This window comes from Phascolarctos cinereus, unplaced genomic scaffold, assembly GCF_003287225.1.
Source record: "Phascolarctos cinereus isolate Bilbo 61053 unplaced genomic scaffold, phaCin_HiC Scaffold_1;HRSCAF=81, whole genome shotgun sequence".
Taxonomy (NCBI): Eukaryota; Metazoa; Chordata; class Mammalia; order Diprotodontia; family Phascolarctidae; genus Phascolarctos; species Phascolarctos cinereus.
The window spans coordinates 279,852,804-279,869,793 of NW_027555514.1; the positions used below are offsets into that span (position 1 = coordinate 279,852,804).

The window sequence follows — 16,990 nt, forward strand, 5'->3', positions numbered from 1 at the left end:
GTGTGCCCAGCACTGGTCAGGCCCTAGGGGATCCACACAACAGTCACCAGCTGCAAGGCTGCTGTTTTCTTGACTCACCTCATTTATGAGACCTTTTCTTGCTTTACTCAGGCAGGGGCAGTTGTTTGCCCTTCGTTCTCCAAGAGGACCATGACATCAGGGGAGGTGATGCCATGACTTGCAAGTGAATCGGATTTGAGTGAGGGAGGGCTGTGCAAAGTCACCAGCCTCACTTTCCCCATCTGGGTCCAGTGGCCAGATAGAGATCAGGACGAGTGGAAATGGACCCTGGAAGGGGCAGTACAGTGTGGGGGAAAGAGCAGGAGGTATGGAGAAGGGTGGGGCAGGAGACCCCGTTTGAATGCTGGTGATGCAGTTTACTGGCTGTGGCCCTAGGCAAGCCTTTTGGCACCTCGGTTTCCTCATCTGTAATGAAAGCCTAACCCGTGCACTAGCTAACTCATAGAATGCTTGAGAGTTAAGTGCCAGAGAAAAAGGGAGTTGTTTGACAATAAATTTTGTTAGTGGCTGTTAGTAAAGGGTGCCACTCCCTGAGTCAGGCTCAGACTATGCAGGCAGTACATCCGGGGCAATCTCTGCCCCAGGCCCTTCTCCCCTCCCCTCCTCAGGTAGGCACAGCCCCTGAGTGACCCAAGCATAACATCACAAATACAGGGAGACTCCAGAGCCAATTCGTAGGTGACATAGGCGGAATAGGATTGTCTGAACAGAACCCTGAGGTTCTGGAGAAGCAGCAGAAATCCGACAGCCAGAGATTCTCCCTGCTGGCTTGGCTTGGGTGGCACCCTATTATACAGGCTGGTAGCTTGGATCATGGGGGTCAGCTGTCTGCAGCACCTCTCTTTTCTGTCTTCTCTCTGTCCTCTTTTCTCTCTTCCCTCTTCATTTATTAGGCCTGCCCATGATCCCCTAAGAGACTCCTTAACCTCACCCATGGTACTAGATAGAGGTCAAAAGGGTTGTTGACCACATTCCAGTACATTTCCTCCTCTTCCTATTTTTTTTTCCAATCAGCAAAAATCTGTCTTCTCCCCTTTTCACTCCTCGACCTTCACTGAGGAGGAAAATCAAGATCTCTGTTACAAATGTGTATAGTCTAGGAAAACAAATTCTGCATTGACCATCTCAAAAAAAAAAAAAGCCTTGATCTGCTATGTCAGTCCATCACCTCTTTATCTAGAGAGGAGCAGCATGTTTCATCGGGAGTCCTCTGGAATTGAGGCTGGTTATTGTCCTGCTCAGAGCTCCTGAGTCTTTTAGGGTTGTTTTTAATCACGTCACATAAATTGTTCTCCTGATTCGATTCCATGCACTTCACTCCTCCTCACTTCATCCAGGTATTTCCAGGTTTCTTTGAAACTATCCTGTCCTCATTTTTTATCTAACATAACAGTATTTCATCACAATCACATGCCGTCACCTGTTCAGTCATCCCCCGATTTTTGGGCACCCCATTTTCAATCCTTTGCCAGTGCAGAAGTAGCTGCTATTAATGTTTGCACACTATTAGTTTGCTTTGCTGAGGACTCATCCTTCCCTATACCTCCCCTCCTCATTCTCCCTTGCTTCATTGAATGGAATGTATTTTTGTACCCTTCCTTTGACCAGTCTAGATGAGCATGACATTCAGGTGTCACATACAAGCCCCACTCCTTCCTCTTTGTATAGATTTCTACTTGTACACCCCAATTATGAGATAATTTCCCCATTCTGCTTCCTTCCCCCTCCTCCCAGTGTATTCCTCTTCTCCTTTTCCACTCATGCAGCTAGACGGCACAGTGCTGGGCCTGGAGTCCGGAAGACTCAAATTCAAATCCTGACCCAAACACATACTAGCTGTGTGATTCTGGGCAAATCACTTAACCTGTTTGCCTCAGTTTCCTCAACTGTAAAATGGGAAATGGTAGCAGCTCCTCCCTCCCAGGCTGTGAGAACCAAATGAAGTATCTGTAAAGTGCCTGGTATGCACTAGGTACTATACACTCGCTACCTTCACATCCTTCTTTGAAGATCAAGACAACAGAAATACTCATAATTCTGTTTCGAATTAGTCCAACTCTCCCACGTGATCAAAGTTCTGAAGGGATACATCTATCTCCTCTCCATGAGATGTATCCTTATCATGTTCTATCACAGTTTTCTTTTTATGTTTCTCTTGGCCAGCATTACCACTTACACCCCAGCCCCATTCTCCACAACAGGATTATACTCAGTTATGTTAGTTCTTGTTTATAAGCCTATATCCTCTGCCTTCTGGAATATCACATTCCAAGCTCACTGTTCCTCTACGGCAGTGCCTGCTCAACCGTAATCCTGACGAGATTCTCAATACTTTAATTCATTCTTTCTGTTTGCTTGCAGTATTTTTCCTTTGATCTGGAAACTGGATTTTGGCTATAATGGTCTTGGTTTACATTTTGGGGTTCCTTTCAGGAGGTGACCAATGGATTCTATCTACTTTGAACTACGATTCTAAGAGATCTGGGCAGTTTTCTTTTATGATTTCTTAAAATATGGTTCCTAGGCTTTTTTTTTTTCGTCATGGCTTTCAGGTAGTTTTATGATTTTTTAAATGATCTCTCCTTGACGGTTTCTAAGTCATTATTTTTGCTATGAGATACTTTAAGCTTTCTATTTTTTTCCTCAGCTTTTTGACTTTAATAGTTCTTGTTGCTTTATGAAGTCATTACTTTCTACTTGGTCCATTCTAACTTTCAATAAGTTTGTTGTTTGGCAAAGTTTTGTACCTCTCATCCTAAGTTAATTCCTTTTCCAAATATTTTTTCCATAGCTCTCACTTCTTTTCCCAATTTTTCCCAGCACTTTCATTTCAGTTATACTGAATATTCCATTTCAGGATCTCAGGGACAGCTCAGGCTGCAGACTTAAAAGCTTTCAATGATCTTAAAGCAAAGGTTGACTTTTGCCCTCTTGGTCTGGTCTTTGCAACTTCCTGACTTGGGTTTACATCTGACCAACACACCTGTGGACTCACCCCATTTGGTGTTTCAGTAGAATACTGCTGGACTCAGCTACCTGGAAAACTCTGCTCATTCAGAGGGACAGAACCATGGGCTCCCGTGTGGTCTGGGATCCTTTGCCATGATCATTCCCCTACAAGCTTCAGACTGGCCTAGAAGCTAGACCTAAGATCCTAATTCTCTGCCAGTGTCTGTGCCACATAGCTACTGCTGGCTTTCCCACTCCCTAAACTTTCTACACAGTAGCCCTCCAGCAGGTTCCAGGCTGCCCTAGACCCTCAGAGCCAGAACTCTGCAAACCATTTAGACCAGCCCTCCCCATTCTATGGTATCCCTAACTTCGGTAAAAATTAAGACTTGGGCACACAATTTTGAGTTACATTCATACCACAGATAAAAGCAGTTTATAGAATCACAGTTCAAGACCTTAGAGATTGAGTCCAACCCCTCACTTTACAGATGAGGAAACTGAGGCAGACAGAAATTAAGTGACTCCCTCAGGGTCATACAGGTAGCATTTGAAGCAGGATCCAAATTCAGGTCTGACTCCAAGGCCAATACTTTATCTACTATAAACTGTTATTGTTCCCACACATAAGCAACTAAAATAAAAACCACCTGTAAATTAACCAAGGGTCAACATCAGATAAGGTACTTAGTGGAATGGAAAGCACCTCATTGAAGTCCTGCTCCTTTCACTGCTTATGACTTTGGGCCAATCTCTTCACTGAGCTCGTTAACTCATCTGTCTCTTCCTGGTCTCAGCTTGTGATATTATGGGATGGAATGGCAGCTCAATTGCACTGTGAATAATAAGCCCTCTTCATTAATTATTAGAAGCCAGCAGCGCAACAGGGCAATGGGGACACTAGCTAGCGGATGCCAAAGCAGCTCAGGCCCCGCAACTGGGAGACAAGTCTTCCCCACGTAACCTTGGGGAACACTGCCTTTCTGGCTACTGTGAGGCTGTGCCCCACAGAGACAAAGACAGAAAAGATGCAAGGGCATAAACGAAGGACCAAGAAAGCCTGTTTGTCCTGGAAGGGATCCCTAGGGAACCTCGCTGGAAGGCCAGACAGGTCTCATTAGACAACCTCCCATGGTGGGGAGGGGGAGGGATGGGGACCAAAAAACCAAGATAGAAAGCAAGGCCACGAGGGTGGGCTAGTCTCAATTTAATGAAAAAGCCGAGGGTGGGGAGGGAAAAAGGTACATATCTTTGTAAACAAGGTAGGAAACCAAGTAGATAAGAAAAGACTAGAGGCCAGCCCAAGAAAGGGTTAAAGTGTATCTCTCAAGAAGGATGGTAGGTGTTTCTGCTGCTCAGCCTGGGTTTTATTTGTTTAATTTGTCCACAGTTAAACCTCTGGCTCATAAAACTGGAGGACTCTGATGCTGAGGCAGGGCTTTAGGGTTCTTCCAGACTAAAGAGCTTTAAGGAGCTCCTCCCCTCCTCCCCAGGGCCAGCTCTTGCTCTCACCCCCTTGCAGCTGGAAAGCAGAGGGGGAGCGAGGGAAGTCTCTCCTAGACAGTGGTGGTTACTAGGGAATTTCAGGGTGTATCATGGGGTCTGTACTTCACAGCAGGAGGTAGAAGTGATCAGTAAATCTCTCTTTATTACAGACCTACAAAAAACACCAAGAGAATTTTACATACATATGCATACGTATATATAACTCTCTTTTCTTTTACAAAATGGCATCAGAGGAGAGAATGTGGCAAGTAGGTCAGGCACAGGGTCATAAAGCCTCTGTGATAAAGCACAGGGACCAGAGGACAAGGATAAAAATTTCACAGTCAAAACAGGGAGACCCCACTATTAAGCAGTCCTGCTGAAACAGGTCCCTCTCCAATCTCCTCTGGAGATGGTCACGACTGGGGCCTAGGTCAGGGTGGGCTTGGCAGTGGGGGATAGGAGAAGGGGGATGGGAATCAAGTACAGGAGAACACTCCAAGCTCCCATTCCCAGCTTTCCCTCCCACAGTCAGCAGCAGCATCACTTCCCTTAAGGACCAGTCCTCTGCAGTCAGGTGACTGAGAAATGCTCCTTGTTCCCAAGGCTGGAGATGAAGAACCCTTCCCCAGACAGACACAGGATGGGCCAATGGGGGCTAGACAGGTGGGGAATGGAAAGGACTAGAGTTCTTCTAGGAGGGCCCCAGGGGAAAACAAAAGCAGGCCCAGCTCAGCAACCAATCAGCTTCTTGAGGAACGCCTCCAGCTGGTCTTCATCCTTGATGCCCACAAACTTGTCCACCACGTCCCCGTTCTTGATGGCCAGCACCGTCGGCACAGCAGACACCTGGAAGGGGCAGGAGCGAGGGGGATAAAGGAGATGACATCATTTCTAGGCCAGTGAGTGCCTGATTCCCAGTTGGCAGGCTAAGAGTTCTGTGGGGTGGAGAGTGCCGGGGCTTGCCAGCACAGTGATGTTCAAGGCCGCCACCAGGGCTGCAGCAAAATGAGGTCCCTTCCTTTGGGAAGTGCCCCTGGGGCAAGAATATCCTGGAGCTCTGGGGTTTCCCCAGTGGAAAAATACTTTCCATTCAAGCGCCCAGTATTTACCCTTCCCCCTGAAGAACCAGAACCACACACTGACTCATCACCCAGTGGTTTGGCTGAAGACATAGCAGAGAGGAAAATCACCACCACTACAAAAAATAGCTGCAGGATGGGGGAATGGGCACAGAGAACGCAGACCGGGGCTGGGAGACCTTGGTGCAGTGCTTGACTGAGTTTTCTTGCTGTTCTCTAGGCAGTGAGAAAAAGGCAGTTTGATGTGCGGTCAGATGAACAGCAGGTACTAGTCATCACTGGGAACCAAAACAGAGACACTAGAACTCAAAGCTGGCTGAGGAATCCATCGGAAAAGCCTCCCCATATCCTGGGTGATAGAAGAGGGCAGAAAAGTGATATAGAAATGACTTAGAAAAAGACAAGGTTTTCACTAGGACGATGGACCTCGGTGGGGGTGTGGTCCAGAGCTGTGCATTTGGAGGAAAAGCCTGCTACAGGACCCTATCTATGTAAGGCCCTGACTCCCTGAGCTTCAGCTGACTCATCTGTAAAATGGGCATAACACTGTTGCCTCTTACCTCACTGGGTTGTTATGAAGATCCAATGAAATAGTGCCCCTGAAGCCCTTTGTCAGCACGGAAGCGCTTGCTATACATTCCCAGCCTATCAGTATCATTGTCGTTAGAGCCATAAACTGGTCACAAGAGACACAAACCCTGACTTCTTGGAGCCGGCATGCTAACAGAACAAAAGGCCAAACACAAATGGCCATTTCCCTCCCACATATGCAGCGGGTACAGAGCAAGCGGACCGGTCAAACACCTTCGAAGTCAGACGTTCAGTCGAATGGAGCCCTTCACCACCGTCTGCTAGACCAGTGGCTTTTAACCTCTGGTGTGTCCTGGGACTTGGGGAAGAAGGCCACACAGATCCCTGCTCGGAATCCAGAGGCAGACAAAGGAAACCAGTGATAGGGAACCGAAGTTACTAAAATATTTAAAAAAGATTCACGGAGCCCGGGTAAAGAACTAATCTGTGAGCTGCTAGAGAACAGGGACGAGGTGGATTTTATCTCTGTATATATACAGTGTCTAGTACAATACTGCCTTTCACATAGTAGGCATTTTAATGTTTGTTGAATGAATAGTCAACTGCGAGGAGGCTCCGTGATCACTTCATTAAGGTGTCACAGCTCAAGAGTTTCTGGACTCCTCCAAGGCAACTAATGAACTATATGTAAAAATCAGCCTCGTTATAGTCGCCCCTCTTTTCTGATCCAGGCTTGTAATCAGCTGGATTCCTACCTGGCTCTGTGTGATATCTACCAAGCAATCCCCCAAAAGGAAAAGACTGGAGCCACCGAGGGTATTCCAAAGACCGCACTTCAGGCTTAGAAGCATGTTCCTTACAGAGGAGTCTTAGAAATAATCTTTGCCAACCCAGGGGAGTCCCCAAACTGAACAATGGTAACCCTGGTGGGAGAAGGGAAAACACTCATTTCTATGGCTAAATTCTGGCACGTTTATTCAACATCATCACCTCAACGTCACGGTGATTTGCCCAGTTTTATAAAAAACCACAGTATGTGAGGTCTGTTTGGCTGGCAAAGTTTTCAGGGCCTACAACTGAGCCTACTCTTTGGTTGAGACAACTTTTGCCTCATCCTTTAAAACACGGCTAACTAACTCTCCTCCTTGCACATTCACTGAAAGCAATCACGGAATGCAGAGGAGGCAGCTGAGACCAGCCAAGTCTCGCAGGAGGGAGGGCCTGAAACCCTGAGGAGCTGGGGGGAGCATAAAGGCTGGTGCTGGCGATACTCAGCCGCGCGCCCCCCAACCCCACCCTTTGTTGTGTCCATTCTAGGCTCCATGGAGCTCTCCCAGGCACATGACTGGGTAGGTGGGCGGGCACTGAAAGTGCCAAGAAGCCCGCACGTGCTCCACCCCTCTTCCCTGCACAGCCAATGACCAAAAAAGGCTGCAGATGCCGATCCAGGGAGATGTGTGTGTGTGTGTGCAGGGCTTGCTTCTCAGTGGGCCCGGCCTTGCTGGGCTGCTCTTGGGCGCCCCCTAGTGGCAGTCTGAGACAGCCAATGACACACCCCACCTCCCATGTTGCTCCTGGAGCAGCGACCCCAAGGACTGAAGACCTTTGGGAGTGGCTCCTGTGATTTACAGTCAAACACGTGAGGATGCCCAGCACTTCCAGGGTATCCAGAAATCACCTCACGCTGTGGATAAGGCAGAGGGACCTCGAGGCAGGGGCCAGGGTCCTGGGGACCCTGTGGTGGGCCTCAGTTTCCTACATGTCCAACGAGGAGGTTCGGCTAACTGGAGCTAAGAGTCTGTGTCGTGAGGCCTCAGGCACACGGGACTGGTCGCTGGAAGGGGCCACTTAGTACGAAGTCCTCGCTGAACAGCCGGTAAGCAGCAGAAGTGGGAATGGAATTCAGGTCCACCTGCCTCCACAGCACTGTTCTTTCTGTCTCCGATAGGCTACACTTGAATCCAGACCTCCCTGCTCACTGGCGTCTCAAGGAAAAACTGACCAGATGGAACTCCACCCATCTGCTGTCACCTGGGTGGGAAAGGCCAGTTGGGGATGCCTGCAGGTCACTTAAAACAGACCAAGGCCTGACTAACTGCAGGAAGAGAGGAGACCACTGAGCTTGGAAGAAGGCATGAGTTCAGATCCCAACTTCTCCCGTCCGCTCATTCTTAGACTGCCTCCTTCAACAGAGCTGATGTGCGTGACGTAACAGCATATCTGCTCCATAAAGCGATGACGCTTCCGTCATTCTTACTATACACTCAGCCCCTAACGAGGCTTCCCTCACATCAGGTTCAGGGGTCAGCACTGCCAGCCACCAGGGCAGAGAGCTCTAACTGCAGCCTCACAGGGCGCCCCCACCTATCCCAAGAGTCCTTCTCTAACACAGACCCAAGCTGAGAGCCGAATAATAGAACACAGAGGCAGCTCTGCCTGAAAGCAAGCTCTGAGATCAACATGGGGCCTGAGGAAGGAGTGGGAGGTGGAACTCAAAGAAACCTGATGCTCCATGCATTTTGGAACAGGAGGGGTCTTAGGAATGACTACAGCTGAGAAAAGGCCAGTCCCCTGCAACCTTGCCTCTGTTCTCCAATATTCAAGGCTCTCCACTGGGGTTGGGGAGCACTCCTCCAGGGCCTTTTACACAGCAGCTACAGCCCCCCCCAACCTCTGCGAGGGTCCTGCCTCTCTGCTCCCCCATCCGGCTCTGCTCTGGGGAAGCGGCAGACTAGGGAGCCCCACCCAATACCTGCACATCAGGCTCACATTTCACAGGACACAGAGGGACCAGAGAAACAGAGGCATCATGTTGTAATGGACAGAGGAGCAAGAGAAAACTGGCATTGAGCTCTGGTGGGCGACCCTGAGCAAGTCCTTCACCGCCCTGAGCCTCAAGTTTCCTCTTCTGGAAAAGGGGACCAACCCTTGCGCTATCTCCATCCCAGGACTGTGCTGGCAAATGTGCTTGTGGCTCTTAAGGGGTCTGGTGAGCGTGAGCCACAGTTAGGTGTCTTCCGCGTAGAGGAGGAAAGGAGGTTTTCGTGAGAAAAGCCCTGACGATGATCAGGGCCAGCACAGTAGCCTGGCCTGGAGGAAGAGGACTGAGAAGGCCTGTCTCAGCACCCCCTGGCTGGGTGAGCCCGGCAGTCTCCAAGCCTCGGCACCTGGGACACTCTCTAACGCTCACAGTCAGAGCTAAGCCGCCACCCAGCCTTGGTGAAGGGAGTCTGTACCCCCTGAACACACACCACAAATGTGTGTGTGTGGGGGGCACTGGGAGATTTCTCTTTTCTGATGATCTACGATGAGAAAACATGTCTGGGCTCTGGATCAACCCTTCTAGGCAGCTTCTAAGTGGCTGCTCTATGTTGGGGAAGAGGAAGGTTTTGAACAGCTAAAGCTTGAAGGCAAGGAGAAGATCTGGGAATGACCAGGATCCTAATTCTGCCCCCCAGCCTGGGCTTTCTCTCTATCTCAAGCTGTCCAGTAGCCAGAACAAAGTCCTGCTGGGCTGAGAAAGGCAATTTCACCAACTCCAAAACCAAGTGAGGTGGGGGAAGAGGGCAAAGGGCAAGATAACAGGAACAATAAAGAGAAAAGAAGGTGTCGCTTTATCCACAGAACACCTGAGAAGGGGACTGGTTCTGGAAGCACGAAACACTCGAGGGATGTGGGTCATGTGTAGTCAGGACAGTCTGGAGCCTGGGGGGCATGCTGAGACACAAGGCAAAGAATGTACACACATTCCAAAGCTCCCCCTACTCCTCCCCGGGGAATCTGCCGAGGATTGTGAAATGTGAAGTTGGGCAGCTGGCCAGGGGCACACCAATAGTGGGGGCAGGGTCTCAGAGAACAAATGAATGTGTCTGAGGGTATGGGGGGAAGGGTCTAGGAGAGTATGAGGAAATGCATCTAAAGCCCAGAAATTAAGGAATTCTGTTTAACATGCTAATCCTGCAGCTCAGCCTGGCCCAGGGGCAATTACAGGGAGGCCGACCTCAGCTCAGCTGAAGGAAAAACCTTCCTAATGACCAGAAAGGAACTCAACTCTGAGGCTTCTTTGGGCAGTAGCAAGTTTCCCTCCAGGAGATCAGGAAGAACTGTGACAGATGTGGTACAACGGACACAGCCAGTCTTGGAGCCAGGAACACCTGGGCCCTCTGTGGGCAAGTGGCTGACACTCTCAATTCTGCGACCCTCTAGGACTGTCAATCTGAGAGAAGGGGCCGGCCTATACCTGTAGAGCGCGTTTACTTATGCAAGGGTATCACAGATCTAGTCCCTAGTTCTTCCAATGCCAAAATTCCTTGATTTTCAGAAAGCTTTGGGTCCATGCACTGAGATTCCCTTCTCATTTCACCAGAGAGAGGGGAGATAAAAGACTGAGCAGGGAGGGGGAAGGTGGCCGGGGGAGAGAGATCAACAAGAATCCTGCCAGGTACGGGATCTCAGCCATCTGCCCTGAACCAACCACCTGGCTGAAGCTTGGACACTCAGAACCTCTGGCTTGGGGTTGCCCCCACACTGATCACTGCCTGGGCCTACCCAGAGTCCCTCCACACAGACTATCGCAGCATAGCGCTCACAGGACTCTGAGGCTCCTGGTGGGCTCCCTGGCTGTGCAGGGGGCAACGGTCATCAGAATCTTTGCTGCTCCAGGGGGGCATTTGGGGAGATCTGTCTCTGGGGATCAACGAATGCACTTTGCAAAATGATACAAGATTTTGTTCAGAGAAGCAGTAGGAAGAGTGAGTGGTGTGTGTGCTCTTCATCCCAATCCTTCCAAGGAAGCCCCGAAGCATCTCAGAAGGGCATCCTACCCAGGGAAGGTCATGAGAGAGGGAAACGGCAGAGGACCTCAGATTTAGAGCTTGGGGCTGCCAGGGGCCACCTCACCCACTCCCTTCTTTCTCAGGGCAGCTTTAGGTCTTCAAATGGGTTGGCATGGTGGCCCTGATGCCTAAAGCATGACTACTGGGCACATCGAAGACCCTAACTGGCATTTCTGTCCAGGGCAGGGATGTGTGGGGAGGAGGATGAAGCTACAGACCCCCCAACCCCACCGCGGGGGTCAGGGGAGCAGGAGGCTCTCTGTGGGTTTGGGTTCCAGGGCCGCTGCTGGCACCCGTTTCATACCTCATACTCAATGGCGAGGTCTGTGTTGTCGTCAATGTCCACCTTGGCCATCAGCACCTTCCCCTCCTGCTTTGCCACCATTTTCTCTAAGCGGGGCCCCAAGATCTTGCAAGGGCCACACCACCTCAAGAAGGGGAGGAAAGGAAGCATCTCTGTCAGACATGGCTGGCTCTCACTCCCCTGCTTCTGTTGCTCCAAGGGAGGGCTCTGTGGGGACCAGGGACAGGCAGGCTCATTGGGATGTGATGGGGATGAAAAATCAAAAATTATCCACAAAGCCTTTAAAAAAGGAAGTGTGTAAAGTGAGACATGGAAAACCCGGCAACTCAAGTCTCAGCTTCAAAAAGTTCTCAGTCTATCTCCATTTAAATACATCTCCCTCATAAGAGAACGTCTGTTCTCCTGTGAGGCCTGGCTGAACATTGGCAGGAATGGGGCCTGGGCTGACCGCCGGAAAGCAGCCTTGGCCCCTGATCTGGAATGAACAGGGCTCCTCAAAGGATGGCTTCACCTCCAACACCAGGAGAGAGGCTGGGTTCAGTCAGTGAGCCCTAAGGCAGCACAAGATGCATAAAAAAGGAAGCCATGCTGTGGTCCAGATACTTTAAACTCACCATCCCTGGCAGCTGCCTGGGCAGCAGAGGGGGAGGGCTGGGAGCAAAGTCCCTTTACCAAACACAACCCTTTCTTAGGTGGACTGCTTATCCAGAGCTGGTGCAAACCATTGTGCCATCATCAAACACTCAGCTATCCTTTGGATTCAGGGACTTTAATCAAAGAACTCTCAGAGCCCAATCCAGCAAATATTATGTTCTCGGACAAATGAGGAAGAGAGTAGTCAGAGAACAAAACAGAGAGAGGACAACCCAAGTGTTGGCAGAGATGAAGAACTCAGGAGGCCTCCCAGGTCCTAAATCGTGAGCACCTCCAATTCTCACACTTCACCTCCCTAAGAGGGTCTAAGGAACTCTCCTTTAGTCGACTGCAGCCAGGTCAGGTTACATGGCCCCAAGGACCATCAAGAAAGCAGGCAGCTAGATGGCACAGTGGATGGAGCACTGGCCGTGGAGTCAGGAGGACCTGAGTTCAAATCTGGCCTCAGAAACATAACACTTACTGGCTGTATGACTCTGGGTAAGTCACTTAACTCCAACTGCCTCACCAAAAAAAAAAAAAAAAAAAGAGAGAGAGAGAGAGAGAGAGAGAGAGAGAGAGAGAGAGAGCGAGCGAGCGAGAAATCAGGCCAGTCTTCAAAGGGAGGCTCTGGGTGCTGTAAACTCAAAAAACAACCAGCAAACACATGACCAACTGCACGGGTGACCACCATCTTGCCAAGGACATCTGCATTTGACACAGACCACTGGGAAGGCATTGATAAATTTTCACAGGCCTTTCGCAGTCTGGGACAGCAACAACTTGAAAATATAGAAGACATATCTGTAAGGTTATTAAACTGTTTAGAAACCCAAGAGGCCAAATACTGCCCTCTAATGGTACTTCAGACACACACTTTTAAAAAAGCCACATTATTCAAACTGCGCATAATTTTGAAAAGTCTTCCAGAGGTGGGGCCCTGGAAACAAGGTAGATTCATGGGAAAGTGAACTCAGGACTTAAAGACCCCGCCCTCCGTGTGTGCCCAGTACTCACTGTGCATGGAAATCCACAACCACCGGGGTGTCACTGTTGACAACTCTGTCCTGAAAGTCGGGCCCATCCTGGACGTTAAACGTAACCTTGGAGATCTTGGTGGTGGAGAATGTCCGGGCCAAACAGAGTGCGGCGGCGGGCCTACCGGAGCTGCCCTGGGCTAGAACCTCAGGAGGAAGAGGCCCCCAGCGGCACCGAGGGAGCTTCCTGAACAAGACAGGGGCTAGGAACCTCCTGAGGACCACGCGCTGAGCCATCTACAAGGGGGAAAAATGGAGAGGACGGGGATCTGTGGAGGCAGTTACCTGAAGCAGAAACAAGGGAACCAAGGGACCGAGAACACCAAAGGGAAACACAGAGGAAGCCAGCTGAAGGGGTCCAAACCCAAGGCAGGGGGATGCCCCAAGAGGAGCAGAGGGAAAGGGAAAAAAGGATGAAAGGCAGAAGGGAAGATGAAGGGAAAAACAGAAGGCAAAGGGAAACAAGGCAGGGGTGAGGAAGAACTAAAAGATAGGAGGAAGGTGCGGTCTGGGCTGAAGTCCTCGCTTCAGCATGACCTAGCTACATGACCTTGGGCACACTGTGCTCAGGAGGTCCCTACAAGAAGGCGACATCAACTCCCCCAATCCCGAGATTTACCAGGTGGCTCCTAAGAGTCAGCTCCACAGACCCAGCAGCTTCCTTTGAGAAGCTTCCTCTGATGGGAGGGGGCAAGAGAAGCAAACCTTACATCTGGACAAAGGAGAAAGTCACCCAAGGTGCTCCAGAGCAGTGGGAGGAGCCCCTGGGAGGCCAGGGCTGCAAGGGGCCTCGAGCAATCACCCAGCCCAACTTCCCCTTGTACGGCCAAGGACACTGAAGCCCAGATGGGAAATACCTGACCTGAGTCAGATAACCAGCTGATCCACAAAGATTTATCAAGCACTCGCTACATACCAGGCCTCGCTGGGGGAGAAGAGCGCGACGAAGGGCAAGCCATTCACATCCTACACTGGGATACAAGCAACAGAAAAACACACAGGGCACAAACACAAAGTTACCAGACACAAATATATACAGAGTAGTTAAATACAGAGCATCGTGGGAAGGAGGGCACCCACAGCTGCGGGGAGCAGGAAGGGCTTCATGCACAAGATGATGCTTGAGCTCAGTCCTCAAAGGAGAGGAAGTCTGTGAGGTGGCGAGGTGGGGGAGGTGTGCATTCCAGGCAGGCCCATGGAAGGCATGGAGGGAGACGCGAGAGAGAGAAGGCCAGGCCCACCTAGCTTGCATGTCTATAGAACTTTAAGGTTCTTTACACATCACCTCATCTGATCTTTATAACACCACCTGGAGGGAGGTGCTCTAATTATTACCCTCATTATACAGCTGAGGAAACTGAGACAAACAGGTGAGCGATGCCCAGTATTACACAGCTAGGAAGTGTCTTCCTAACTCCAAGTCCAGCACTACCCACTGTAACAAATGAGGCTGGAAAGATAGGCTGGGATCAAGTTACACTGGGATTTGGAAGCTGAAGGGTTTATATTCTATCTTAAAGGCAGTGAGAAGATGCCAGAGGGGCTGAGTAGGGGAATCACGGTCACATTTATGCTTAAGAAAAGTTACTTTGGAGGCAGTTGGGTGGCACAGTGGATAGAGCACTGGCCCTGGATTCAGGAGGACCCGAGTTCAAATCCAGCCTCAGACACATAACACTCACTAGCTGTGTGACTCTGGGCAAGTCACTTACTCCCAACTGCGTCACCAAAAAAAAAAAGAAAAAAGAAAAAAGAAAAAAGTTAGTTTGGCAGCTGTGTGTGTAGTATGAACTGGAGAGGTGAGACTGGAGGCAGGGTGACCAGTCAGGAGTCTGTCACAATGATCCAGGCCAAAGGTGATGAAGGCTTGAACTATGGTGGTAGCAGTGTGAGTGGAGAGAAGGGGTCAGATGGGAGAGACGTTTCAGAGGTTTAAACAGCAAGATATGGTACTCGGTCACACAGGTTACAGGAAATCTGAACACAGATCTTCTGCCTCCAACACAAGGACACTTTCCCCTCTACCAAGTCAACGAAGAGAACCATGTGTCAATCCTGGCTCTTCCTCCTGGGCCAAGTCATTTACGGGGATGGAGGGATCAGCCAGGAAAGCTGACGCCGAAGACTCCACGGGTTTCTATGGCCCCTTGACCTCTAAATATATGAAGGCATCCCTATACAGCAGGTGTCCTTAAACTGGGGCTTGTTTTTTTTTTTTTTACAAAAATTATCTATTTCGATATAATTGGTTTCCTTTGTGATCCTACGTACTTTATTTAAAAACACAATTCTGAGAAGAGGGCCTCAGACTTCACCAAAGAGACAAAAAGTTAAGAACTCATGCTATGTAGGATCAGAATATCAAATGAGGTAACGGGTAAAGCTCTCTGCGAACCTTAAAGTACCACGTAAACGCAAACGGTTACAATTATTATAGCATTTACAGCTAGAAGAAACGTCAGAGGTCATTCAGGCCCAGGCTTTCCTTTTTACAGATGTGTAAACTTGAGGCCCCGGAGACACACGACACGGCAATCATTTACAAGGCCCGCACTACCTGCAAAGCGCAAGGAGGAGCTCCTACCCTCCAGGGGCTTTCATTCTACCAGGGAGGCGCCAGGCTCCCCAGCAGGGAATGTGAGGAGGCAGAGAAGACTACGTGGCGCTGGAGGCCACAAAGACACTTCCCGTGGAAGGGGGCACCTGACCTGGGCGCTGAAGGACTCTAAGGGGCAGAGGTCAGGTTTGGGGGGCGGCTCAGGCAAAGGCGCGGAGGTAGGAGACCGGCGGCTTGCTAACGGTCCCTGGAGGGCAGGGGCTATTTTGGAAATCGTCCACGTTTACGGTTGGTTGACCGGTCACCCCCAGCGCCCCAGTGGCCGGCACCTGGAAGGCGATGAAGCAGGCCCGGCCTTGAGTGCCGAGCCCAGGGGTTTGCACCGAGGGCCTGGGGGAGCCACGGCAGACGCGTGACCCCGAGGCCGGGGGAACGCGGGTTCCGGGGCCTGTGTTTCAGGGACCGGGCGGAGCGCGGGGCCCGGGCTGGGGAGGGGGCCGCCAGGGCGGACGGACCCGGAGGAAGCTGGACGCCGCCCGCCCCCGGGATTCCCCACGCGCGCCTCCTACCTCCCTGCGGCGCGAGCGCGGCCACGAGACCGAGCGAGCGGAGGCAGCCGGGCCGTCTGGACTCTCCTCTGCCTCTTGCCGCCGCCCCCGCCCCCTGCAGCCCGGCCCGGCCTTGCCCGCCCGTCAAGGGCGCGGCGAGCGTCACTTCCGCTCCGGGGTCGGCCTTGCGTCACTTCCTGCAGCTGCCTCCGACTTCCCGCGCGACCGGAGGGGGGCGGGGCCTGGAGCCGCATGCGCACAACGTAGGAATTTCGCTCGCCCGTCAGGGCTGGAAGTGGGTGGGACGAGCGAGCAAGCGAGGGGACGTGAAGGCCGCGCGGGCGTGACGAGCGGCTTCTCCTCCGTGGTGCTCCCGGCGCGTTCTGGACGGCCTCAGTCTCCCTATTTGTTACAAGAGGGGCTGGGGCTGGGAGAGCAGGCTGTACGACCCTGGCGAGACCCTCGCCCTCCTGAGCCTTAGTTTCCCCATCTGCAAAATGGGAGGGTTGGCCTCGAGCACCCAGGAGGCGCATCCGGCTCTGCCCTGCCCCTTAGGCCCCCCCCCAAAAAAACCCTGCAGCTTAGAACTGGGGGGAGGGCATGGCCGTTAAAGCCTTTCCCAGCTTGCCTCTTTCCAGTTAGTGCCCTCCGATCTTCAGCTACCCTGGCTGACGTCAACCTGTTGATGAGTAGCCATTGATCAGGTGCCTGCTATGTGCCAGGCACTGTGCTGAACTCTGGGAATACAAAAAGTGGCAGAAGACAGTCCCTGCCCTCGAGGAGCAGTCTAATTAATGGAGAAATACCAAGCAAACAAATAGGTATAAACATGCTGTAGGCAGGATAAACATGAAATAATTAACAGAAGGAAAGCAGCTGGAGTTAGGAGGGGTCAGGATGGCTTCCTGTAGCAGGTGGGATTTTAGTTGGGACTTGACGTAAGCCAGAGAAGTCAGTAATTGGAATGGAGGAGGGAAGAGAGTTCCAGGCATGGGGGACAGCCAGAGA

The 16,990-nt window shown here is 51.1% G+C and overlaps 1 protein-coding gene across 4 annotated transcripts; it reads right to left on the reverse strand.

Annotated features, from left to right (window-relative positions):
* Nucleotides 1–4,160: 4,160 nt before the first annotated feature.
* TXN2 (thioredoxin 2) lies at nt 4,161–16,530 on the reverse strand. Of its 4 annotated transcripts, XM_020982494.1 has the most exons (5): nt 16,004–16,530; nt 13,794–13,848; nt 12,858–13,114; nt 11,208–11,331; nt 4,161–5,304 (listed from the first exon to the last, which is right to left on the reverse strand). In XM_020982494.1, the coding sequence occupies exons 1-5, from the start codon at nt 16,513–16,515 to the stop codon at nt 5,188–5,190; spliced, it is 1,065 nt and encodes a 354-aa protein (XP_020838153.1). In that variant the 5' UTR covers nt 16,516–16,530; the 3' UTR covers nt 4,161–5,187. The 4 variants fall into 4 exon arrangements, with proteins under 4 accessions (XP_020838153.1, XP_078003292.1, XP_020838154.1 ...); XM_078147166.1 differs by lacking the exon at nt 11,208–11,331; XM_020982495.2 differs by lacking the exon at nt 13,794–13,848 and having other exon boundaries at nt 4,599–5,304; nt 16,004–16,088.
* Between the last annotated feature and the right edge of the window lie 460 nt (nt 16,531–16,990).

What these genes read in the sequence shown, in the direction of transcription:
- TXN2 (XM_020982494.1), bottom strand. Translation starts at nt 16,515, where the DNA reads ATGCGCCTCCTGGGTGCTCGAGGCCAACCCTCCCATTTTGCAGATGGG. An exon ending in CGCGCTCGCGCCGCAGGGAG is followed by an intron (nt 13,849 to 16,003) that starts GTAGGAGGCGCG and finishes CTTGTATCCCAG; the next exon opens with TGTAGGATGTGAATGGCTTG. An exon ending in GTTGTGGATTTCCATGCACA is followed by an intron (nt 11,332 to 12,857) that starts GTGAGTACTGGG and finishes CCCCTTCTTGAG; the next exon opens with GTGGTGTGGCCCTTGCAAGA.